This window comes from Chionomys nivalis, chromosome 5 (genome assembly GCF_950005125.1).
Source record: "Chionomys nivalis chromosome 5, mChiNiv1.1, whole genome shotgun sequence".
NCBI lineage: Eukaryota > Metazoa > Chordata > Mammalia > Rodentia > Cricetidae > Chionomys > Chionomys nivalis.
In genome coordinates this window covers 85,432,136-85,459,363 of record NC_080090.1, presented here as the reverse complement: position 1 = coordinate 85,459,363, position 27,228 = coordinate 85,432,136, and the positions used below count along the sequence as shown (strand labels likewise).

The 27,228-nt window shown below is 40.7% G+C and overlaps 1 protein-coding gene across 1 annotated transcript; it reads right to left on the bottom strand.

Annotated features, from left to right (window-relative positions):
* Window positions 1–1,365: 1,365 nt before the first annotated feature.
* Zc3h11a (zinc finger CCCH-type containing 11A) lies at window positions 1,366–24,979 on the bottom strand. The gene is made up of 15 exons (XM_057769178.1): window positions 24,846–24,979; window positions 22,359–22,478; window positions 21,868–21,991; window positions 19,821–20,024; window positions 19,594–19,710; window positions 19,284–19,364; window positions 17,700–17,810; window positions 16,375–16,434; window positions 15,159–15,257; window positions 9,126–9,629; window positions 8,384–8,466; window positions 6,369–6,696; window positions 4,880–5,046; window positions 3,690–3,757; window positions 1,366–3,329 (listed from the first exon to the last, which is right to left on the bottom strand). Exons 1-15 carry the CDS (start codon window positions 24,897–24,899, stop codon window positions 3,071–3,073), a joined length of 2,379 nt encoding a protein of 792 aa, XP_057625161.1. The 5' UTR covers window positions 24,900–24,979; the 3' UTR covers window positions 1,366–3,070.
* Between the last annotated feature and the right edge of the window lie 2,249 nt (window positions 24,980–27,228).

The following is a 27,228-nucleotide window of genomic DNA, read 5'->3' as shown; positions in this document are numbered from 1 at the left end:
ACCACATACAGATTTATAATAGGCCTATTCAGTAAGACTTCTGAAACTTTTAATAAAAAACCCATAAAACCTTAGATTGTTGTTCTAGAGTCACTGCACATTTTTTGCTCATTTTACTACAGTGTTAAAGATTGAACTTGGGTCACTGGCTCTAAGTTTTAGAAACTTATGGGGGCAAGGAGCACATGACATGGCACAAGCACAGGAAGTCAGAGGACGATGTCATGGACTTGGTTATCTCTGTCCATCTTTACTGGACTCTGGTTGCCAGGATTGAGTCAAGTGCCTTTACAAGTTGAGCCGTCTCTCTAGTCCTTCCCCACCCCTCAACATCACTTGGCAAATTAAAAATCAGCTGCAGGATTTGGGACGGAGTCAGCACCATACTCTGGGAGCAATCCCTAGCACCTCATGAACCTGGTACAGTTCTTTCATCTAAGCACTTGGGTAGCAGAGGCAGCAGGATCAATCAAGAAAGCAAGGTCAGCCTGGGCAGCAGAAGCTGGTCTACAAACAGGGTTGGGCTTGAGCAGACTGACCCTGAAAGCTAAAAGGGACCTTTCTGTAGATTTAGTTTCAAGATGGGTCCTCATCAACTGTAACATTAAGCATTCCCTCCTGCTAAACTGACAAATTCAAGGGTATCACACTTAAATAGCTGCAGAATAATTCAGATGGAATGAAGCAATAGTTTCAGAATGGGATCGCACGAGTCTGATCCATGTAACTAATGCTTTGTGTGGTTACGGTGTTAGCCTTCTCTCTATGGGAGCTCCTGTGACTGGCAGAGACAAGAATGTACGCTGAGTCACTGGAGAGATTCTACTGTTAAGGTCAGATCTTCAGATTTTAATCTTTTCTTTTCTGGCCTGGAACTCAGAGACCCTCCTGCCTCTCTGCTTGGGATTAAAAGTGTGTGCCTCCACATCTGGTCCAATCTTGAGAAGATATAAACTGTAAAACTACCTCCAAATTTTGGGCAGAGCCAAGCTGCAATAGTTAGTCTATAACCATTAAGATATGTACATGAAAGGTTCATTCAACTTGATGGGACTTTTAAGGATATGTGGGGGACAGCATTAGGTTGGCCCCCTGATAAGTTACAGCCTCAGTCTGAGAACTATTAGGCTACTAGGGGAAAAAAAAACCCTCATGTTCTTTGGTTGCTAAAGCTTTCCATGTATCTTTGTAACAGTAAGAGTCAGTGTGCAGACTGAAACCACACTCTTCTAATTACATCTTTCCTTCCATCCTCATGGTTGAAATTCTCAGTCACTGAATATTAAGATCACTTGTAAACCTGCCCTCCTTTTAAAAAAATTAATAGCATCACTGAAATTACAATAAGAACTAAGTATTTCCTATATCAGTTTTATTTAAAACACAAATAAGTATTTCTCTTTCGGTAATGGCAAATGGTTCAAATAATGTTGAACACAAATCATTGACTAATACAGGGCATTAAATATGAACAGACTTTTTTTTTTTTAAAGCAAAAGAATAGAGGTTATATACAAAAGAGACCTACAATCTATAGGTCAATTCAAAAAAGGAAACGTGTTTATAAAATGCGTGGTGAAAGCAGAACATTCCACCCCTGCTTTGGAGAAGGGCTATCTTACAACATTCAGTCAGCTGAAGATGGATTGGTACAAGTGTCTATACATAAATTTCAAGTCATTTTTGCATGTGCAGAATCATCCAGATCTTCCCAGACTGAATGGGCAGTCCTGTGGCTTTCTTCCTTTTCCATATTCCCAACAAGGCTACATGAACTTCAACTCTTGATGAGCCGCTTACAACAGCAGTTCCTTAGGAGCCAACATGACAGGTGATCCAGGATTTCCCTATGAGAAACAAGCTGGCCACCTACGGAAAGTATCACAATGAACAAGTCTTTCTTTCCGCCTTCCAATTCTCTACAGTGTCTCATTTCAAGACTATTACCCTCATGAGACTTGTTTCTTCACAAGTCTAAACCTTGAGGTGATATGAAGACCAACATCGAGAAAAGAAAACTCAATCCAGAAATGAAGAAGCTGGAGGTATCCAATACACCCCAGAGCATCTCGCCATCCCTGCATCAGCACAGCGCGGTGGACTGTGTACTGCTACAGTCCGGAGATCAATACTGGCAGCTTGAATGAGTTTGTTTTTTTTTCCCTCCTCTTCCCATGGTTAAAGCACATCAAATAAATACTAGGCAAGAGGAGTTTTCTGGGAGAGTTAGAAATTATGAAATTTACCAATTTGCTGTCTCTGTGATAAATCTATGCCAGAAGGAGAAAGGTATTGAAGGAAAGGGACAGTTTTCACACTAAAAAAAGAATTTCCCTAGTCATGTCGCCACCTCTTATAAAGAATCCAGGGAGTCCCAGAAGTAGAAAATTAGTTTCAGGGGACCCCTGAGGCACTTTAAAGCCTTTAAAAAATTACAGTAATAATAAATTAGCTATTGCTCTTCGGAGGCTTACGGAGCAGCTAATGCAACAGGACCAGGTCCAGAGTTATGTCCGTATCTCAGGTTCTCGAGCCGCTCGGCCCTCTTTAAAGCTTAGACGAATCTCCAAATACCTTTAAAAAGACATACAATTTCACATAGACGGAGTGGGTTTTTTGTTTAGTGGTAGCATGACATTTGGTCCACAATGGTTAGCAGCTCTCTTCATTTTAAACTCTGATAATATTAAGACAGTACATAAATAAATACAGCAAAGGGGAAGATAGCCCACTGACAAACACCTCAAGGAGCCACTGAGTTAGTTCTCTTGCACCATTTCATTTGGAGCTCAGTCTCATGTGGAGAGAAGGGCATTACAGAACGTTCTTCTCACAGATGCTAAGTAATGGCATCAAATGGACAAAACAGTTATCAAGGGATGTGAAAGATCTGACCCCAAGGGAATCCAGGACACACACAGGTACTTCAGAGGTATACTTTTGATTTGGGCAAAATTTGAGACTAAAGAAATTATCACCTCAGGTAAATGTTAGAACAGATGAAAATAAGTCCAGTTTTTGGTGAGTTTTTTTTTTTTCCTTTAAAGCGTCCTCACCATTCCTTTCATCTTCAGCTGTCAATCATCTCTGAGAGCTCAAGCAGAAGGTCATCTTCATCTTTCCCAGGATCCAAGTCGATCTCAGCTTCTAATTTGCCTCCTGAAATTTCCCATATTAGTTTCTCAAAATCATCTTCCACAGAGAGTGGAGGCTTTCCTGTCGAGGCAGAGCTCAGTCGGCGAGGTTTGGTTGCCACCTGGGAGGAGGAAGGGCCAGACCCTTCTGGGAGCAAAGGTTCTGAAGAAGACTGGGTTGAAGGCAGCACAAAACTGTAAGTGAAAAGCAGAGTGTTAGACTCAGCTCTGTCCTTCCTTCATGGTCAAAGGACTGTGCAGCCTCAGGGACAGAGGAAAAGAAAAGTTGTTTCTGAAGAGACACACAAAAAATTGTCTCACTAATTTGGAATCAAGTACCTTTTGAATGTAGCCAGGTATTTTAGACTACCTTTTCAATAAAGGCAGATGCCACCAGCGGCACTGACAAGCAGCAACTTCAAATCTCATGCCTTTTGCCCTCAGTGTGGAGTTAGCTTTAGATATAGCTAACCTGTAAATGTTCATTGACTTATCACATTTTTTGATAAAGAGCCAAATCAGTAATGGCCTGAAGCTTGGTTAAGAAGGCAATACCTGTCCTTAGGGTTTTCTGTCTCAGACGTGGCGATGGATTTATCCTCGGAGAGAAGTGGGACCACAGCCTACAGAGAAAGAGTAAAATCACTGAGAGTTATGCTTCCACTTTTGGTGTGTGTGTATGACGTGTATATGTTCAGGGCCCATGTGCAAGTAGGCAGAGTTAGAGGAGGCCGCCAGGAGAAGCCTTCTCTTCTAGTCTGCTTCACTTCTGTGGGAAATCAGGCACTTAGTGAACCTCAAGCTCATGGTTACAAGTTATGCTGGCTGGTCAGTGATCTCTTGGGATCCACCTGTCTCTAGCCCACAATGTTGGGATTACAGGCAAGTATATGGTCACAATGGCTTTTCATATAGGCGCTAAGGGATTCAAACTCAGGTCCTCCTATTTGTATAGCAAGCACCGTCACCTCCAAACCTACAAGACTTTTATTTTACTTTTTTTTTTGACACATGAAGCTGTTTAATTAGGTTAGCAATTCAGAAAACCAGTTTGTGAGGATACATCCTGTTCGTCAAAGAGAACTGAGAGCACAGGTAGCCCTGCAGCTGAGAAACAGCTTTGATCTTTGGCAGAATCTGCGAGTCCATAGTTTTCTGATCAGCCTTGTGCTGCTCTGTAATCTCATATTTCTCCTTCTCTGTGTCAAAGATTATTTTACTTTTTGAGACAGGGCTTGACTATGTAGCTTTGGGTATACCAGATCTCTCAGGGTAGACCAGGTTGGCCGTGAACTCAGAGTTCTACCTGCCTCTGCCCTCCTACTGCCTAGTTTCAGGTGTCCCACCCCCGTCTCCCCTACCCCCAGCATATTTTCTTTTGTTGCCTTCCTAGAATCACGGCTAGTTTTTGTTTTGGCAGTGTTGAAGATCTCTGGTAACCCAGGATCTTGCATGGTAGGTGGTTTCATTAAGCTGTATCTTCAGCCCAGCGGCTACCATTCTGTAAACTGGGGAACCCAAGAACCAATGACGCAGAGGCTGAAAATGTAAGTACCTTGCCACCCAAAAACCAACTTCCAAACACTGCCCGCCACTTCTCCAGTCTCAACTAGACTCTAGTGACTACAGTAACAGTCTAAGGAACCCAGTGCTCAGGAAAAGGCAGAAGTGTAAGACACAAACAGAAACAGTGCCAAAGGGAATCCCACCACAGAGTCCAATACCACTGGAGTGGATCAACTCACCACAGCTGCTTTCTTGGTGGGGCTTTCCTGCAGGACACTGCTGGTGCTAAGTGGCTTCACAGCCGCAATGACAGCAGGGTGTACCTCCACTGCCTTCCGTTTTGGAGCCACTTTAGGAGATGAAACAACCTTGACCACAGATGGCTTCACATTTACTTTGGGTTTGGCTACAGGAGACAGAACATATCTGATTATAACTAGATGATCTCTTTCACATATAGAGTAACTCAGAGTAAGATACGGATGCTTTTAGGAGTAGAAATACCAACAAAATTGCCAGGCATGGTGGTATATCCCAGCACTGGGAGGCAGAGGCAGAAGGAGCTCTGCTGAATATGAGACCAGATATAGCAAGTGCCAGGATAGCCAGGGCTACATAGAGAACTGGTCTTAAAAACAAACAACCAAAATAGGCAGTACCAAAAGAGTGAACAGCCTGAATGAAAATGATCCACCACATAGATCACTATGATACACTCTTCAATGTCACCATCATATCCCATGGTATTTTCTTCTGCAAAACAAGAGGAAAAGCGCATACAGCTGCACACTTGTAATCCCAGCACCCAGAAGGCTGAGGGCAAATTGAGTCTGAGGCCAGACGGGACTGTATAATAAGACCCTATTCAAAACACCCGAAGGAAAATGCACGGTATTAAGTTCTAAATGGGGCTTTTATGTTTTTCTTCCCTCCAATCATGTAGCTGAGGTTGGTTGTGAACTTCTGATCCTCCTGTCTTCCTTCTTGCTTCATCTCTTGAGAAGAGCAAGGATTTGGTAACTGAGCATAAAACTTTGAGTGTTTGTGAGACAGTAAAGAAAATACACTGTTGGGGTCAGTATCTCTGTATAAGGATAGAGCCACAGGGGAAAAGCATGAGCTCCATGATAAAATTCTCCAGATGCACAGAACAATCCAGAGCACAAAGTGTGCCCTGAAAGAGACTCTTCCTCCACCACAGGGACTCAAGTTGCCAAAAACCAAACTCACACTCTCATCATACAATTGGCTGACTTACAGTGTTGAGGCACTCAACCTCAGCTGTCGTCTTCAGTGTAGGACAGCCTCTGTTGAACTACCCAGACTGTATCACGTAAACCAATCTAATAAATTCCTCATCTACGTTCCTTCTATTAGTTCTGTTCCTCTAGAGAACCGTAATATAGACTGAGCTGGGATTACAGGTGCGCACCACCAGACACGGTTTTCCTGTGGTGTTGTAGTGGAATCTGGGGTTTTGTGTATGCTAGATAAGCACTAACAACTGAATTACTTCTCCAGCCCCAAAGAAAGCAAAACTAACCAACCAACAAAACAAACCCAGCAGTGTAAGTTGTGAGAAAGAACTATGCCTAAGTTTCATCTTTGCAGATCACTGTATCACTACTACCTGTTGGTGTGACTTTAGTACACACAAGGTTCAACCCCACAGTTGCCAGAGTTACTGAAATTTGGTCATTGTGCCACAATAAAGGTAAAATCACTCACCTTTACTCCTTTTTTCCAAAGTCTGTGTTGCACATTTCACATTCAGTATTGAGTCCCCAATTCCAGAGGTTTCTACCTCCCCCTTTTGGGATGACTCCGTGGGGAGCCGCTTAGCCAAGTGCCGTGTGATGCCTGACACAGCAGTGAGCACTGGTTTCCCCACCACTCGGGTATAGTAAGAGGCCCCGTCTCCCTGGACAGGAGTCACGGCTGGCTTCTCTTTCTGTGAGGCTTCGGTCTCCTGCTGCTTCTCAGTGTGTTTCTCTCTGACAATGTCACATCTACTGACTGGAATTTTTGTGGGATCACTTATGGCCTCATCTGAACTCTGGAAAAATCCAATCAAAGAATTAGAACCTACTTTCTCATTTATAGTGCTGAGTGAGTATCTAGCTTAGGCAGAATATTACATGATTCAGAATAATAAGGAAGCTCATTGTCTCATATTAAACAGAAGATACACTGTTAAGTGTTAAAGAATAGAAGATGTGTGAACTAATAGAAAAATCCATATTCTACAGACTAATTATGACCCCAAGAAAACACAAATGACCACTAAAAAAGATTTTTGTCAATATCCAGAAAGAGCTAACAGTCACAAGTTAGAATATTCTAGTCAGTAAAGACAAACACCTTAAGAAATTACTAAAGATAGAGTAGGCTGCAAAATGATATATTGTACAGTTCTCAACCTGAGTCGAGCATTAAATCCACTTATGTAACAAAAGCTTAAAGGAAATCTAGTAGAAAAATTATTATAGCATTTGTCCTTTGTTTTGTTGAGAAAAAAGTTCTGACTCTATGGCTCAGAATGACCTCAACTCAAGATCTGCCTTTGCAACCCCAAAGTCTGGGATTGATTACAATCTTGTGCTATCATGCCTGGGTTGTTCTTCCTTCCTTTTTTTTAATCTCTCTCCCTCCTTCCCACCCCTCCCCTTCATCTGTCTCTTTCTCTGTTTGTAAAGATTTACTAGGTATACAGTGTTCTGTCTGCACACCAGAAGAGGGCACTAGATCTTGTTACAGATGGTTGTGAGTCACCATGTTATTGCTGGGAATTGAAGTCGGGACCTCTGGAAGAGCCATTTCTCAAGCCCATTCATTTTCTCTAAAGAGAAAAATCCTAGTTAGATGTGTTGGCACATACCAGTAATCGCAGCAGTGGTAGCAGAGACAAGAGAACCAGTCCAAAGTTCTTGGCTACATAAAGTTAGCCTGAAGCTGGCCTGAGTTATATGAGACACTGTCTCAAAACACTGGGAGCTGGACAGATGGCTCAGAGGTTAAGAATACTTGCTGCTCTTGTAAAGAACCCAGTTTCAGTTACAAACACAGACATATCAGCTCACAACCATCTTTAACTCCAGTTCCAGAGGATCTGATGTCTTCTTCTGTCCTCTGCAGTTGTGCACACATGTATGTGAATACTAACACACATAAAGTAAATAAATCTTGGGGGGAAAGGTCAAATTTTACATGATATGCAGTAAAATATCAATGGTCAGTTAAAACACTATGAGAACATACAGAGAACTGTAAGAATCTTTCATAGATGCTGGGCGGTGGTGGCACACACCTTTAATCCCAGCAAACAGAAGAAAGAAGCAGGCAGATCTGTGAGTTGTAGGCCAGTCAGGTTTACACAGTGAGTTCTATCTAGGTCAGCTAGGGTCACAGAACCTTATTTTAAAAATCAAAAATCAAACAAAAAGATAACCCTAAACCAAACAAAAAGAAACTTCCATAGAAAATTGTGACCACAGTACTAGGCACGGTAGTGCAGCACAGTGGATGAGGCCGGCTGAGTCAGGCAGACTTCAAACAACACAGTGGGAAATCGTCACCAAAACTCTCCAAACTAAAGAACAAAACATGACCCAAAACAAAAAAATTAAAACCAAACTCAACCTACCAATGAAACCGTTCACAGAAATTTCCTGTACGCTAAAACGAAAAGCATCCACCATTCCCCTCCCGCTGGTCTGCCAAGGACCATTATCGGACAGACTCACCTCACTAGCCTCTGGCTTAGGAACACTGCTCTGAGAAGCAATGTCACTGTCTTCGAGTTCAAGTTTTTTCTCTTCTTTTGCACCTATATTCACATTAAAAAACACCATTGCTTTAATCAGGATGAGAAATGAACTGAAATATGTTTTCTTAAAATGAATACAATTGTACTGGCTAGCTTTTCTGTCACCAGAAGCTACGCCATCTGGGAAGAGGGAGACTCAGCCCAGAAAATGCCTCCATCAAACTACCCTGTGGAGCATTTTCTTGATTGGTTACTGATGTCGGAGGGTTCAGCCCACTATGACCAGTGCTACCCCTGGGCAAGTGGTCCTGGATTATATAAAAAGGCAGACTGAGCCAAGACATGGAGAGCAGGCCAGTATGCAATATTCCTCCATGGCCCATGCTTCAGTTCTGCCGTGACTTCCCTTAATGAAGAACTTGTGAGCAGGAAGTGTAAACCAAGTAATACTCCCCACCGTAGGCTGCTTTTGGACGGTGTTTTATCACAGAAAGGAAACTCAGACAGTACTAATGGAAACAAGAAAGAAACTCATAGCTAAGAGATGGAGCATCTACAACCTCAAGAAAACAGGAACATACCGTAGCACTACCAACTGCTACTGGAAACAGCTTACTCTACTGAATCCACTGACTCAAATTTCCCCAGTTAGGAAAAGTTCCTATCGGTCTCACCCTGTGTTTTAGAATAGTACTGTTGCTTGGAGGGGCTGTACAGACCTGCTCTTTTGGCGATACGGAGCAGCCTCTTTGCCCCGGGGACAGTCTCAGTTTGAGGCCGGGAGATGGCACTGCTCTCAGGGTTCCGCTGTACCCTCAGGGCCTTCTCCAGTCTAATTTCCTCTAGCGTCTTAATATGCACCTCCCGCATAGACCTGGCTCTTCCTGCGGGCTCCTCTGGCTGTCCTTTGCTGACGGCAACAGGTGGTAGAGCCACTGTCTTTTTCACTTCACTATCTGCTGTCACCTTGGGGCAGCTTGCATCCTTTTTGGATTTCTGCCTCTCCATTTCCTGCTGCCGATGCTTCTTTTCAGCCAGGACCTCAGAGAAAGTTTTGATCCGCACGGAGGAAGAGCTTTTTGCTCCTGATGGAGAATCATCAGCCCGTGTAGGTTCTTCGGTTTTCAGTTTAGTTTGCAATTCTCCACGTTTCTGACTGGCTCTTTCAAGAAGAATTTCTTCTAATGTCTTCACGTGGATCTCACCAGCTTTATTAACTCTCTCTGTTTTGGGAAAGAACATATTTTTATACTCTTGTTTTGTAATGTCTTATGATCTCCCTAAGAGTAGAACAATGCAAGGGAGAGGAATCAGTTGTCTCATGTTCACCATTAATTTCACTCTTGATTCTAGATAACTGCAAGAAAATCTCTAGAGACAAACCTACTGATTTGTATTTCTATCCAGAAAAACATAGAAACACAATACAAATGGCTGAAAATCACTTATTAGTGCAGAAACTGCATCATCATAAACCTTAAGTGAAAGTAGCAACGAGTCCTCTATTCCCTCATATGTATATAAAACTTGTGCTGGACACATCACTAGAAGTAGGGTAGTAAGCCAAGCACATCTCTGCCAGGATGTTGTCTATAGTCTGACAAACACCAGTAACTGAAAGAGCTGTCAGGAAGTAGGGCAATGGAAACTGCTACACTCGGTGAAAATATCAATCATGGTCTAGAAACTAGCCAAAGCAAACTTTTCATGAAGTGACATTCAACACATGAACAGGAGAGGCAAAATACAACAAGTGACAAGACAAAAACCAAACAAAAACCAAAACTCAAGGGCCACAAACCCAACTTGCACCCCCCAGCCCTCAAAAGATTGTTCTACATCTGTTTAAAATATGGAACAAATGTCACATTATACAATCATTCCCATTACTAGATGGCTAAGAAAAGAAATAATGAACTAATGTAGAATTAAAAAAGAAATGATACACACGCATGCACGCAGCCTAACCAATAAGAGATTTTAATTATATTTAAAAAAAAAAAAAAGACTCAAACTCCTAAATATAGCATGTTCTGGAACTTTGTGAACTTGGCATTTCCTACCAATCTCATTTATGTCTCTGTTGCCTAGGCCAGCCTGGGGGCCCTAATATGACATAGTCCAATTTAACCACAAATTTAGAGCAATCCTCCTGGCCTTAGCCTCCTGATTACTTGGATTATAGGTGTGGACCACCATGCCCCACCAGTTTCGTTGCTCTTGTTTAAATGGTTTATTTAAAGGTTAGTTTAAACTCAGCTCAACTAGGATTCTCATCCTTCTAGTACAGTGACTTTCTCTGGTGATAGCACTGATTAGAGTCCTGGAATTGCCTAAGCCTCCAAACACACTGGATGCTTTAAGAGAACAATTGATGCTGAACCACATAGCAAAGTACCCATGGCAAAGCAAGGACTCAAATAGTGAATTATCTCTTTATGTTTCAAGCAGGTAAGTCTTTTGTGATAGGGTCCTGGTGGAATATGGTGGCCTCAAACTCACCATTTTATGAGTATTGAGATAAAGGGCTACCACAACTACCTTCTCATTAGATTTCTTTAAATGATGGTGGGGCTGTAGAGATGGCTAAGTGGTTAAGAATACTTGTTATTCTTGAAGAGAGTTCAGGTTCAATTCCCAGTACCCATATGTTGGCTCACAACTATCTGCAACTCCAGTTCCAAGGGTATCTGATACCCTATTCTGACCTCTACAAACACTAGGCATACATGCGATACACCTACATGCATGCAGGCAATTCACACATAAATCTGAAATAAAATAAATCTGAAAAAAGAATTATAATTGTAATTTTTTTCTTCCATTCCATAATGACAATCTAATCTCAAAATTATCACTTTAAAGAAAATACATGGTGTTAGGGAATATTATTTTAAAGTGTGTGACTTTTGTTTATGCTGTAAACTCTGTGAAGCTGTGATTCTTTGCCTGTCTAAAACACCTGATGGTGTAATAAAGAGCTGAATGGCCAACAGTGAGACACGAGCAAGGATAGGTGGGCTGTCAGGTAGACACTATAAATAGGAGAGATCTGGAAGAGGAAAAGCAATGAGAACAAGGGGAAGAGGACATCAAGGGCCAGCTGGCCAGCCACCGAGTCAGAGTGAAAGTAAAATATACAGAAATAAAGAAAAGGAAAAAAGCCCAGAGGCAAAAGGCAGTCAAGATAATTTAAGCTAAGAAAAGCTGATGAGAAACAAGGCAAGCTAAGGCCTGGCATTCATAAGTAAGAATAAGCCTTCGTGTGTGATTTATTTGGGAGCTGGGTGGGCCCCTCCAAAAGTCAAAAGAGCAAAAAAAAAAAATCACACAACATAGTTAGTTCTTGTTTTTCATCACAGCAAAATTTCACTAAAATGATAGACATTAAAAACAGAATTAATCTACACTAATAATAAGAAAAGAAGAACGCCATAACAGAGTAATCTTTAAGAATTTTTGTGAGAATCTATTTCAGCAGATATGTTTAAACATGGTAGACATAACTCTAATAAAAGAATAGTCAAACACCACACTACTCGACAGCAGAGTAAACTGCCAGGCCTAGGTTAACGAATATGAAAACCAACAATGAACTATGGGAGAAATCATTAAGGTAGAAATGTAAGGACTGGGGTGGTGGATACACTTCACTGAATACAGCTTGCCTAGCATGCACAAGGTCTGGCTTTGATTTCCAGCATCCCCCAAACAATACAGAAACAAAACTAAGCAAGCAAGCAAACGAGCAAAAAGCCCAGATTCATTAGAAAAATCCAGAGTAGCCTAAAAAAAATTAAGTTTGAAAGAGACAGAGAGAGAGAGAGATCAAAACAAAAATCTTTTGAAGACAAATGCCAAAATAAATTCATCTGAAAGACTAAGAAATTGAAATGACAATGCTAGTCTACAACCAGCCATTTAGATTGACAGGATAAGCAAACTACAGAACATAGGCCAAATCTAGCTAAACAATTCCCTAGGAACATAGTCATTCATTTATTTACATATTCACATTACGTATGACTGTGACAGAGATTGTGGACCACACATCCTAAAATATTTTTGTTTTTAAGGGTAGTAGGGATCATCAAACTGAGGGCATCTTCAAAGCTTAAATTATTTACTACATGGACTTATAGAAAACAGAGAAGCCAAATTAGATACAAATGGTCCAGTGAACCCTTGGCTTGCCAACAAAATGTGTTTACATCCACTACAGTGAAGTAATAGCACACCAGGGAGACAAAAAATCCTAAACCGTTCTGGAGAATAAAGCTGAGAATGATAACTCACATCTGCAATCCCACCAGCATCTGGGAGGCTATGACCGGAAGACAGCCATGAATTTGAGGCCAATCTTAGCTAGTAAATTTCAGGCCAGCCTGGACTATAGAACTGAGATCCTATCTTAAAACAATTGAGATCAGCTAAGGTTAGAAGGAGAACATATAAGTTAACTTCAAAGCACAGAGACACAAAATTTATAACTGTCTTCTACAAAAACTATCATATTGAACTTGAATAGCATAAAGCAAAGTTGGAGGGACAGGGTAACAGTAGATCATCTGCCTAGCATGTATGAAGTTCTAGGTTTGAAACTACAGCACCATAAGCAACAACGACAAAAAGCAGAGTATTTGAATACATGGATACTCACTTTACATGTACACATGCTCATGTAGTTCACACTGTTAGAAAGAATAGTATTTACAAGAAGAATTTAAGAATATAAAGAAAGTCGGGTGGTGGTGGTGCACATCTTTAATCCCAGCACTCGGGAGGCAGAGACAGAAGGATCTCTGTGAGGGCAGCCTGGTCTACAAAGCGAGTTCTAGAACAGGGTCCAAAAGCTACAGCGAGAAATCTTGCTCCCCCCAAATCAAAAAAGAATATAAAGAAATAATTTTCCTTCTTTTTAGACAGGATCTCTCTATATAGTCATGGCTGTCCTGGAACTCATTGTGTAGGCCAAGCTGGCCTCAAATGCACTAAGATCTACCCACCTGTCTCCCAAGTGCTGGGATCTCTCTCACCACCACCCCCACACACAGGTTTTTATGTTGCCCTAAAACCAAGAGTGGTTCGTGTTCTGTACACATCTTTGTCATCTGACAGAATGCAATTGGTTTTATATTGCTTAGAAAATGACTTCTTTCTGCCCATTCTGGTACTGCTGACCGAACCCAGGGACCATGTATACCCCGTGAACTGATCTATATACCTAGTCTACTAGAACCTAATGTCCTATGACAGCTTAGCATAAAATAAGGCATCCCTCTTACTGGATTTCCTCCTAATACTTTGAGGAGTACCTATTTTTCATCTTTAAATAACACTTAAAGAAACAACACACCAATAAACCACAAACACAAGCTCTAACCTTAATTGTAATAGGTGAATCAGAAGAAACAAAACAAACAAACAAAACAAACAAACAAAAAACCCAAAGATGACAGTAAGGATTTTGCTCTTCTGATTTTGTTTTAACTGCCCGTTGCCTCCCCTTTAGGGACCCGGAAAGTTAAGCTACTAAAAGAAAAAGTTTCAAAATTTAAAAAGTTAAAACAAAACTTTTCATAGGTCAAATATGTTTACAAATTAGGCTGTACTTCTAATGAAGCTATAAAAGGAAGGAAGGAAGGGAGGGAGGGAGGGAGGGAGGGAGGGAGGGAGGGAGGGGGGAGGGAGGGAGGGAGGGAGGGAGGGAGGGAGGGAGGGAGGGAGGGAGGGAGGGAGGAAGGAGAAAAAAACTCAAGGCCTTAAATTTTTTTTCTTGAATTAATTTACGTAAACTATACATTCCTTAGAGTCCTACAAAAAGGGGGAGGGAGAAAAAAACAAAACAATAACAAAAAACCAAATCTGTTTCAGGGCCACTGAGGTGGTTCAGGGTTAAAGTCTAACAAACCTGATTTCCAGAACCCATGGAAAGGTGTAAGGAGAGAATCAAGCACACAAAGTTGTCCTCTATTCTCCACAATGCTGTGGCTGCACACACGTGTGTGTAGTCAGACAGATGGATTGACGCATGGACAGACACACACACATGCACAAAACTACCTACCTGTGTGGGCGAAATTACTGAACTCAGAAAAATAATTGTTATTGCACAACATTATCATTTTTCCTTTTTTCAAGACAGGGTTTCTCTGTTGCTTTGGAGACTGTCCTGGAACTAGCTCTTGTAGACCAGGCTGGCCTTGAACTCACAGAGATCCTGCCTCTGCCTCTGGAGTGCTGGGATTAAAGGCATGGGCCACCACACTCGGCCCCAACCCTTTTTATTATTTAATTTGGTATGTGAGTACGGGCACATTAGCCTCACTCTGGACATGTAGGGAGCCAGAGACAACTTTCAGGTATCAGTTCTCTCCTTCCACTGTTGCTGCGTGGATTAAACACAGGCACCACACAGCAAGTACTTTTACCAGCTGAGCTATCCCACTAGCTTGATACCTTTAAAACAACCTTTCAAAAGTTTGTTACTCTATTAGAACAAGCTCATGGACCATCATTTTCTTTTCTGTCACAGATTCAATCACAGTATCTTCACTATTCCGATCTTTCAGGAGTCTCTAACTCCAGGTTGACAGTGTTAGCTGTTAAGGTTGGCTATTCAGAATCAAGTAGAGTAAGCACTCAACTGTTTGCTGAGTAATACACAGGGACCCAAGCAGCCTGAACAAATGGGGATCCACACCTGTTAATATTACAAACAGACACAAATGTATCAGAATACAAGCACTTACCTTTCTTTGGTGTTCTATCAATATTAGTTTCTGGAGCTTCCACCTTTTTCCCCAGCCTCTGTGCAAGGCTTCGCTTTAATGGGGGCTCACTGTCACCACCTACAATAGGGAGACTTAATTTAAGATTTTAATCTTCAACAAAGTGGAAAAAAGAGCAAAAATTAGACAATTTAAATATTCTGGAGGTTTTCTGCATTAAATGGTATTTGTTCACCATCTTTTAAACTTAATGTTAAAAACAAATAAGTCCTATAAAGAAAAAAATTAGGAGACAAAAAATTTAGATACATGAACGACACCTGCCAAGTGACTAAATTACAGAGGATAATAATCCCTGGCTGAAGCTCGAAGAGAGCAACATCTTCACCACCTGTGCCATTTAGTTTTATGTCAATTTAATACAAGCTAGAGTTATCTGAAAGGAGGAACCCTCATTTGAGAAAATGCCTCCCTGAGATCTGGCTGTAGAAAAGGACAGTGGTGGCGCACACCTTTAATGCCAGCATTCAGGAGGCAGAGGCAAGCCAACTTTGGGTTTGAGGTCAGTCTGGTCTACAGAATGAGCTCCAGGACAGCCAGGGTTACACAGAGAAATCCTGCCTTGTAAAACAAAAACAAACAAACAAACAAACAAACAAACAAATCAGGCTGTAAGGCATTTTCTTAATTAGGAGTGGTGCCATTCCTGGGCTGGTGATCCCGAGGTCTATAAGGCAGGCTGGCCAGGCGAGGGTGGTGCACTTGGGTGGCAGAGGCAGGCGGATCTCTCTGAGTTTGAGACCAGCCTGGTCTATAAGAGCTAGTTCCAGGATAGGCTCCAAAGCTACAGAGAAACCCAGTCTTGAAAAAGACAAAAAACAATAACAAAAAAAGGCAGGTTGAACAAGCCATGGGGATCAAGACAGTAAGCAGCACCTTCCCATGGCCTCTGAATTAGCTCCCAGCTCTAGGTTCCGGCCTTCTTGCAGTTCCTGTCCTTTATTTAGATGATGAAAAGTGATGTGGAAGCTCATAACCAAGAAGAAAATATTGGTCATGGTCATAATCTAATTAAGCTATAGTACTTCAAACTGCTATAGCTTCAATGAAAGTTATAACGTACAAATGGAATTTTATAAATGTTGTCATGAGTCAAGCATACAGGCAGTCCAGCAGGACTTGTAACAAGGTAACATGTTAACGCACAAACGCACAGAAGATAACAACTCTAACTCACCCACTGAAAATTTTCGTTTCCCCAGTCTCTCAGTAAGACTCAGTCTAACCAAGGGCTCTTCTGAAATGACAAAAATAAAATGTGTTCAGTTAGTTAATTCTTTTACATTCATTGCCCCCTAAGGAAGTATACTGAAAATTAGATCTAAGTCTTCAGTCGCATTTAACAAGAAAATAATCAAGTCTAGTGAACATGCAACAGCATGGTATTATTAACAGTAGTCAAACATGGAAAGGGGCTTTGAACCTGGCCAAAACTATCCTGTGCACTTTGAAAAGCTACGTTACATTATCAGATGGGCAAGTAAGCCTTCTTTGAAATGTTTGTGGTTCAAATGGAACATTTAAACACACAATTTCGTGTGTTATACTCCTATGCTAAATAGCTTTATGTCAACTTGACAAGTTCAAGTCATCTGAGAGGAAGGAATATCAATTAAAAAATGCCTTCATGGGGACTGGAGAGATGGCTTAAGGGTTAAGAGCACTGACTGCTCTTCCAGAGGTCCTGAGTTCAATTCCCAACAACCACCTGGTGGCTCACAGCCATCTGTAATGAGATCTGGCGCCCTTTTCTGGCCCGCAGCAGACATGGAGGCAGAATGTTGTAGACATAATAAATAATCTTAAAAAAAAAAATGCCTTCATAAGATCAGGCTGTAGACATGCCTGTAAGGCATTTTCTTAACTAGTGATTAATGGGGAGGGCAGAGGTCATTGTGGGTGGGTCATCCCCGGGCAGGTGGTCATGAGTTTTATAAAAAAGCAGGTTGAGCAAGCCATTTGAAGCAAGCCAGCAAGCAGCACCCCTCCATGACCTCTGCATCAGTTCTGACTTCCTGGTTCTTGTCCTGTTTGAGTTCCTGTTCTGACTACCTTTGATGATGAACAGCAATATGGAAGTGTAAGCCAAATAAATCCTTTCCTCCCCAACCTGCTTTTGGTCATGGTATTTGGTCATAGCAATAGTAACCAAAACTAAGATAATTCCTTATTAGATTTTAAACAATTTAGTAAAAAGACTAACATTTTTACTGTCACTCTAAAGATGCAATAACATTCTTTACTCAAAATGGGTAGTCAATAAACTTGCTGAAGCAAAGAGATCATGTTAAATTAGATACACATAAATGTGAGACTGCCTAAACAAGAATTCTAACTTTTTAAACGATAGAGTCAAATGTATCAATTTTCTGATCTTATATCTGATCAAAATACTTGAAGTCCTCCAAAAGTCCAATGTGAACAAACATCACCCAAGGACTTTGTGTTCCCAATTACATAAAAGTAGACCCCAACAACTCTGGGAGACCTACTATACCTCACCTTGTTTGCTTGATAGAGTTACTGTCCTCACCACAGTCCGGACATTCTCCTTCTCAGGGCCCGGATTGGGCTGAGGCTGATGTAAGGTGCTGGAAACTCCCGAGGAGCCTTCTGAATGAGAAATGTCAAATGAATAACCTATGTAAAATGAAGCTAGTCCAAATCAAGAATCTTTATTCTATGAAGTTTATCCAATCAGACTGCTCTGCTGTCTGAACGCTGTCTTAAGCAGATACTCAATCTTCCATTTACTAGGAAGGGTAAGACTCTAACACTAAGTTTTAGCCTTCAGCACTGACATCCCATCACTCCCATCTGTGAACCAAGGCTCCTATAGAGTAAGCTTTAAGGACAGACTCCCCAGAACCAACTATTTACTATAGTTAGTATATATCTCTTCGTTAACTTAGCTATGACTAAATTTTAGAGTAGGAAGTCTACATGGATAGACTGAGGCAAGCTCCAGAAAAAAAAACTTTTTTTTTCCCATTTTAAAATATATTTTTGTTGATTATAGATCAGTACATTTTTTTGCTCCCCTCTTCTTCAACCCCAGAAGAAAATCTTAGCATCTCTTGAGAACCCATTGGATCTAATGACATTCATCTTCTTTTAGTAGGTTGTGTGCACATGTTGAGCTAAGAGGTCAACTCTGGTATCTTTCCTCAGGAGACAGCGTCTTATAAGGACCTGGGGTTTGATGATTAGACTAGGCTATCTCTGTCTCCCCAGAACCAAGATTACCAGCACACACCCCGCATACCCATGGGTGCTAGGGCTAGAGGACAGGTCCTCAAGCTTGTGCACAAGCATTTTACTGAAAACCACTCAGGACCCTTAATATTGCCTCTTAACTGCTCTTCTTCATTTATAGCTAAATCTCAAGATATAGCTCGGCATGGTGGCGCAGCCTTTAATCCCGGAACTCAGGAAGCAGAGGCAGGCGGATCTCTGTGAGCTCAAGGCTGGCCTAGTCTACAGCAGAGTGAATTCCAGGATGGCCCAGAGGTTAAGAGCATTGCCTGCTCTTCCAAAGGTCTTGAGTTCAATTCCCAGAAACCACATGGTGGCTCACAACCATCTGTAATGGGGTCTGGTGCCCTCTTCTGGCCTGTAGGCATACACACAGACAGAATATTGTATAATAATAAATAAGTATTAAAAAAAAAAGATCCCGTTTCAAGGGCTGAAGAGATGGCTCAGAGGTTAAGAGCACTGGCTGTTCTTCCAGAGGCCCTGAGTTCAATTCCTAGCACCCACATGGTGGCTCACAATCATCTATAATGAGATCTGTTGTCCTTTTTTGGCCTGCAGGCATGTATGGTAACTAATTAAATACATCTCAAAATCCTGTTTCAAAAATCAATCAATTGATCTCCAGAGGTACAGGTTTCTTTACATTATCATATGGTTCTATCCCTGAACAGTGAGGACTGAAGCACAGGTCCAGAAGGTTTGTGTTTTACTTCAAACAATCTCATAGGAATGAGACTCTGTATTTTCTAAATGTGTTAGTGTCAGAACTATCTATTACTCTCGTCAGGTAACATGGAAGTATTCATGCCAAAACTCGTGTTGACTTACCACCTTGTTTCTTGGATTTTTCCTTCATTTTCTTTGACTTAATTTCCTCAAGAGTTTTTATTCCAAAGTTCAAACATTCACCTGGGAAACCCAAGGGGGGAACCACATGAGGAACTACAGTCTTTTGCACTTCATCTTCTCTGCAGGCATTCAAACACACTCTGAGTAATGACTTATGAGAAAGTACACAGTGTCAGTTTGTGGACAGCACTTCTGCTAGAAAAGCTTAGTGACTGTGTACTGACTGTCAGAGGAAGTTACAACTGTCAGTGATGCTTCAAGGCTTAGAGACAGGACAGCCTCTTCCTACCTTGCTTGAAATTGACTCCAGGTTTGCGGGCAGAAGCCATTCGCAATCCATTATGAGTGTCAGGAGCTGGCTGCAGGGCAGGCGTTTTGCTTTCATCACCCTCCTCAGAAAACTGATCTGTATATCCAAAGTTAAGACAAATGTTCAATTAAGACCAAGTCTAGAGTTTTCATTCTGTTCCTAATTTATTATATTATTACTTAAAAAAAGAGGAGAGCTAAGCATACCATCATCATCTTCATCATCATCTGCAGCATTGATTACAACGGGTGGATGCGTGGGGCTGGGGACGTTTTCTGAACTTTCAACTTTCATTACACTGCGTAGCTGAGGGGAGGGGTTAGACTGGACCGACAGTTTGTTCTGCTGAACTGCCAGCTGGCTAGCCTTTACTTCTTCTTCTTGCAACTCAGGCACAGTGGGTAACACAGCTAAACGTTTTATAAAAAAAAAAAAAGACAAATTTACCATAGAGAAATTATTATCCTAACTCAACAAAAATTCCTGTCTTTTTATGACAAATGTGGTACATTTTCCTTAAGAACATGTTTTTTTTAAAAAAAAATTAATAAATCCCATTTTCATTCTAAATTCTTCATGAAGAAAAAAGTATTTTTGAGCCAATACCTCTGTATTATATATAAACAGATGGTATGAACTGAAAGCAACAAACCCAAAAGTTAGTTCCAAATTCTCGACACTTCATTTTAAATTGAGGTTCTAGAATTTTTTGCTTGGCACAAAAGACACACACAGAGATTGTCTTCCTCTGTTTCCCCAGCTGGGATTAAAGTATGGGTCACCACTCCTGGATCTTTTTCTGTTGTTGGTGGTGTCCTGCTATGTAACCCAGGCTGGCCCTCACACTCATGGTCTTCCTGCCTTAGCTTTCTGAGTGCTAAAATCACAGCTACTACTTTGGCTCTTTGGTGGCTAAAGGAAAGGGACGCTGGGGAGGTAGCAAGATGGCTCTGCAGATAAAGATGTCTGCTGCCAAGCCTGATAAAATAAACTTGCCCTGAGAACACACATGGAGAAAGCCCAGTAGTCTCTCCAAACAATCCTCTGCCCTCCACACGCACTCTACAGCATGTGTGTATATGCACACTCAAGACAAACACTAAGTATTTATAAATAAAAATTAATTTATTTTTTAAATATTTATTTACTTATTTATTATGTATACAATATTCTGTCTGTGTATATGCTTGCAGGCCAGAAGAGGGCACTAGACCCCATTACAGATGGTTGTGAGCCACTATGTGGCTGCTGGGAATTGAACTCAGGACCTTTGGAAGAGCAGGCAATGCTCTTAACCTCTGAGCTATCTCTCCAGCCCAATAAAAATTATTTTAAAAGAGACTGAAATAAATCACAGATTTTCGTAAAGTCAAGATTCATTTTAGGACTGAGGATATAATTCAGCAGAAGAGGGCTTATCTAGCACGTTTGCAATCCTCAGTTTGATCCTCATTCCTGGAACAATGAGGAAAAATTTTTTTTTTTTTTTTTGGTTTTTCGAGACAGGGTTTCTCTGTGGTTTTGGAGCCTATCCTGGAACTAGCTCTTGTAGACCAGGCTGGTCTCGAACTCAGAGATCCACCTGCCTCTGCCTCCCAAGTGCTGGGATTAAAGGCGTGTGCCACCACTGCCCGGCGGAAAAAAATTTTTTAAAGATATCCTATATCAAAATTTTTTTTACATAGCCTATAAAAAGCTGAACTTAGTATATGAGGTATTTCATGGTGAATGTCTATAATCCCAGCACTCAGGAAACTAAGGCAGAATCAGAAATTCTAAGCCAGTTTAGGCTACAGCCCATAACCCTGTCTCTATAACAGAGCTAGATGGCTAGTACTTTTGGCTTTGTGGCCATATGATCTCTATTTCAACTATTTAAATCTGTAGTATTAATACAAAACAGGCCACAATATGTAAATGGATGGCCAGAGCCATATGCAGTAAATCTTCATCTTACAGAGCATGCAGAGAACCCAATTTGCCAACCCATGGTCTAGAGAATTAAGTTCTTTTGAAAACACCTACAGGTTTTGTAATAAAATAAGAATGAAACAATTATTATATTATACAGTAATATAATCTGGCATGACAGAAACATTTGATTCTCTCTGCACACTTATCATCTAACCTCTATAAGGTTCTGTTTCCTCATTATACAGCAGAAACAGCACTGCTCTCACTGGACTACAAGTGTGAATGGCGGGCGCTCACTGAATAGCAACTGTTCTCTTTTAGAGTCAAAACCAATCTCACTTTTGCTTGGAGGTAGGAACAGTCCATCAACATAACGACCTCTGTTGTGATGGAAGGCGCAATTTAGTTTTTGACATCCCATTGGCTGATTTTCCCAGTAACAAGGAATTTCACTTCGTTTTTTCTGCGAGAGAAAAAATTGTTTAAAAATGTTAAACTTGTTAAAAAAAAAAAACGAAAATGTTAAAAAATACAAGTTAAAAAATGAAGTAAGTACTACATTAATTTTGTGGTTGGTTTTCAAAACAAAGCTAAAAACCCTGCACAGGAGGTCATGATTAGCAGAAGAGACATACACTGTGAACTACAACTGACTCCTACAGGTCAGGTTGTTCTCTGACCTCCACATGTGTGCAACAGCATGCACGCACCCCACCCCCACCAGGCTTGGCAGTTAAGGGCTTTTACTGAGTCATCTCACCTCACTAGCCACTGTCTCTGTATTTTGTATTGATCCTGAATACTTACAGTAACAAAAATTGGAAACTTACATCAATTTCCATGTGGCGAAATCTGCACACCTGTCGAAAACAACGACCTTCTTGCCACAGTGTGCAAACAGTTTCATTTCCCAGTGCAGCTTCACAGTGACGAAATGGGCAGCTGTCACCCTGTTAACAAGAAACAAACAGGTAAGGACGAAGGCACATTTCTACAAGAGTGTCCAAGAACCTAAACAAATTAGTAAGCAAATACCAGCAGGGCAAAAAACAAGATGTAGTAACCACCATCTAAAAGCAATAAATATGTAATAACCTACTGCTTTTTGCTGTCTGTTTGACAGGGTATTTCACTGGCTGGAACTCCCCAACTATATTAGGCTGATTAGCTAGTGAGGTCCAGGAATCGTCCTGCCTCTACATCCTCAGAGTGAGTACATGTCATTATGTCTGGCTTTTTAAAATGTGGATCTGGGCATTGAACTCATGTTCTCATGTTTATATGATAAACACTTTACTGAATGAGCTATCTCCCCAGCCTTAGCCTATTTCTTTATTGTTGTTTTTTTGAGAAAGGGTCTTACTATGTACCCTTGGTAGGCCTGGGACTCCCTATGTAGAAGAGGTTGGCCTCAAACTCATAGAAATCAACCTGTCTCTACCTCCTAAGTGGGGGATTTAAAGCATGCATCACCAGACCCAGCTCTCCTCAACCTATTACTTAACCCATTTCTTTTGGTCTAATTGACACAACTGACAGTGGGGGCTGAAAATGACAAGGTGTCAAGAACAGATCCTCTGAAAAACACCATCATCTTCAAAATGGCTTCATATATCCTGACTTCAGTAATTTGTAGCTTTTGACAGAAAGTTGGTAGGCCATAAGTGATGTAAGTATAATTAACATATACCTAATATAGTTACCTTTGTTATCCAAAACAAATCATTAATATACAAACTGCCGTATGTGAAATGGATTATCAGAGCTTTGCTTTTCTTTTGCAGTGTGAGACGCCAAACCCGACATCTCTCATGCTTGCAAGTGCTCTATGGCTGAGCTGCATACCCAGCAGAAAAACTTCATGGCCACCATTGCTGGGTTTTTTTATGATAAAAGTTTTGCTACATAAGCCTAGGATGTACTTCAACACTCCTATTTCGACTACCATGCCTAGTTAGTGTTGGGTCCACGGGGGTCACGCAAAGAAGGGGACAGGCCTCCAAAGTCTAGTAAAGTAGAAGCAAATTTTTCCAGGAAAAAAAAATTAAAATTAAAAAATAAATCTCCACGGAGCACAAAAAGCTATCAACTAGCTAAGACCACAGCCAGAGATAAACTTGTAAGGCTGTGGAAAAGGACGGCTTCAAACTCCCCCCTTTTTATAGCAAGAAGCAACAAGCATTAGGCATGAACAAAGGAACTTTTACAATCTTGGGGTAAAACTCAGATACAAATTGCCTTTGTTTGTTTGTTTACAATTTCTATTAACAGAGTTAGTCAGACTAGTGCTTTTTTTAGTCCATTGTTTTTCCCTGGCTGTTCCTGATGGTGTTTACCAAGGCTCTGCACTTCCCCTGATACTCCCAGTTTCGCAGAGAAGGGTATGCGACAATGCAAAACCAAAAGTCACGTACATCCTACCCTCTAAAGATTAACTCAGTTCACATTCGTTGTTGGTCACAGGTGGCCAGGGTGTTACCTTAGGGCTGACTCTCAGTTTGCAGAGGGATGCTTTGGTCTTGTAAACAGAGCAGCCAGTTGTAAAGCAAAATAACCCACTGTTAAATTAATCCTTAAGCTGTTGAGAAAGCTGCAGACGGCCTGCTCTCATTCTCCTAGGCTTACAACTTTGTATTTCTTTACTTATACATTCTTATTTCTGAAGTCTACATTTCTATATTCTTATTCTTGGACTCTTCAGTTAGACTTGTCTTTTTAAACACAGGATCACAATGATTTTAGAACAGGCTATTATAACCTACAAATTTACAGAATTAGCCATAAAGAAATAACAAAAAATGACAGGTAGACCTAAATAAAACTACCAAAAACTCAAGCAGAAAAACAGAACATTCTGACAGAGAAAGCAAACTCTAAAAGAATATATTTAGAAAGACTTCTTACCAGCAGGAAATGTGGAAGAAGTCAAATTTAACCCCTAACAGCTTCCACAAGTTTTATACAAACAAGTCATTTCATCTAAAGCAAAATACATAAAATCAAGCTGCCAAGCCACAGAGGCCAACATCTCCCTAATCCCAAAGGCACCTAGACTAGGTTAATTATAGGTAGAATGATGACTACACAACATGGGCATTTTTGCTTTGCGTGACTCATTATACTTGCATATAAATGAAGAGGAAAGATAAGTGAGGTATTCTTCGTTAACACATTTTCTTTACTAAAATACTGACCGCAAATAATAAAAGAGCTAGCTGAGCAAGTCACAACATAAACAATCTAGAATGTAGGGAAAATCTTAGACAATATGATTTGAGAAACATCAGAAAGAACTGATTTAGAGATGCCAGTCTTACTTTTGTGCATGTAGAATAAAAATAAAAATAGCAGTCTTCTCCCTGATTAGGCATGCTGGGTAAATTCTCAGGCCAGAAGTGGCTTTTTGGAATAAGCCACTGCTTCCTCAAGGTGAAGACCAGTTCCAATGCTCTTGAAATGAACTTACTCTTCCAATGACAACTCAACCACAGAAATCTTCTTTAAAACGTAATCCTGAAAAGGGGAGACAATGAATTAAAATACTTCAGGTAAGTTCTTCCAACCTCCTCCTCCAATGCCTAATGCCACCACACTTGTAAAACTAGATTTTAATTGTGTTAGCGGGTGCTTACCATACAGAGCCAATCATGAGTACTGTAAACTCCCAATGTCAAATTTTTGTTAAGGACAGTTATGCCCTTTTTTAAAAAAATTTTCTATTGTGCTTGTTTCATTGTTTCAGTGTAACATTTAAGTAAGTACTGCTAAACATATGATCTACATTTTAGACTAACAGGTTACTTTGTACAAAAGACTTGCCATTCTTCAGCTAAATGAAAAAAATTCAAATATCTTCATAAGCATGTCATATCAGAAATATATAATTATTACTAAGTGGGAAAATCCTTACTTAAATAGAATAATTAGTGGAACAATCATTCTTGTGAACATTTAAGGGTTAGTTTAGTCACTAAGATAGTGAAAGAGCAAAGAAGTCTTCCAGGGCAGACCCACAGAACAGGGACAACACAACTAGAGTTCTAGCCGCTGTCCCTATCATCCCTGAACCCACACAAAATGTCAAGAATGCTGCTATAAAAGCAAAATCATGCTGTAAGAGCATATGTATGTGGAAGGCGTCTCTACAAATTCTAGTAATGCCGGGTAAATCCTGGTTTACCACTCCAAGTCAAGTAAAACAAAGCCAATCATTAGTAAAATAATCCCTAATCCGAGAATTGTCCATCAAGATGAAAGCTAGCCCTCAAGCCAGAAATCTAAATTAGAAGCAACAGTCTTCAACTAACCATGTAACAAGATCTTTAAAATGTATATGCCCATATCAAGTGATATCACTCTACAACTTACTCTAAGGATAAAAGAACAACAAACACTCAAGTAACAGCACAAAAGAAGTCCACCACCATCGGCTTCTGCTCAATGCTTACAGCAGCACACAGATGGAAAACATATGTAGAGAGGAACTACTAAGGAAAACAGGAAACAGTTGAAGATTTAGGGACGTCTCAGACTATTCATGTTGAAAAAGAAAAGTAAATCAGAAGAAAAGAAAAGAGCTGACAGAGTAAGGATTGGGGACAGCATAATGGATACCAGACCATAGCGTTCACAAAATAAGAAGCTGCCTCAAAAAAAAAAAAAAAAAAAAAATGAAAGTAAAACCAAAAAAGAAATGTTGATGAGGACGTTCATGAGCAAGGAAGAAATCTCAAAGAACAAAAACCACAATGGTGGCAGTCAAGACAGTAGGATAATTATTTTACTTTGGAAAAAAAAAAAAAACAACCCTTTCTTTTTCTTTTTAATGTTATGTGCACGAGGGTGTTCTGTCTGCATGCAAGTCTGTGCATCACCTGTGTGTCAACTGCCCACGGAGGCCAGAAAGGGCTATCAGGTTCCCTGAAACTGGAGATAAGATGGTTGTGAACTGCCATGAGTGCTGGGAATTGAACCTTGATCCTCTAGAAGGACAGCCAGGACTCTCTCAAGCTGGTCGGTGATGGTGCACGCCTTTAATCACAGCACTTGGGAGGCAGAGGCAGGCGGATCTCTGTGAGCTTGAGGCCAGTCTGGTCTACTGAGCGAGTTCCAGACAGGCTCCAAAGCAAAACAGAGAAACCTTATCTTGAAAAAACAAACAAAACAAAAAGATGAACCATCTCTCCAGTTTTCTACTATAGTGCAATATAGACATAATACAAACTTAAGCTTGCTGTGATTACAATTGATTGGCCAAAACATGGAACAACTACTGTACTTTAAAAACATCTTTGTGTGTATATGTATGTGAGTGCAGGTGCATCCATGAGTTTGGAAGCCAGGACAACTTCCTTCCATTGCATTTCAGATAGTCTCTCACTCACTGCTATATAAGCCAGGTTAGCTGGCCCAAGAGCTTCAGGGATGCACATCTCCATCTCCCAACTTGGCATCAGAGTAGTGTTCTCTCTGGTCTTAAACCCAAGAATGCATTCTATGTTCTAAAGGCAATGCAAACAACAAACAAACAAACAAACAAACAAACAGGATAGCTCAGAGACTAAGAGCACTGGCTGTTCTTCTAGAGGACCCAGGTTTAATTCCCAATACCCATATGGTGACTGGTAAACCACCTATAATGAGATCTGGTGCCCTCTTCTGGTGGTGTTCAGGCACACATGCAGGCATACATACACACAC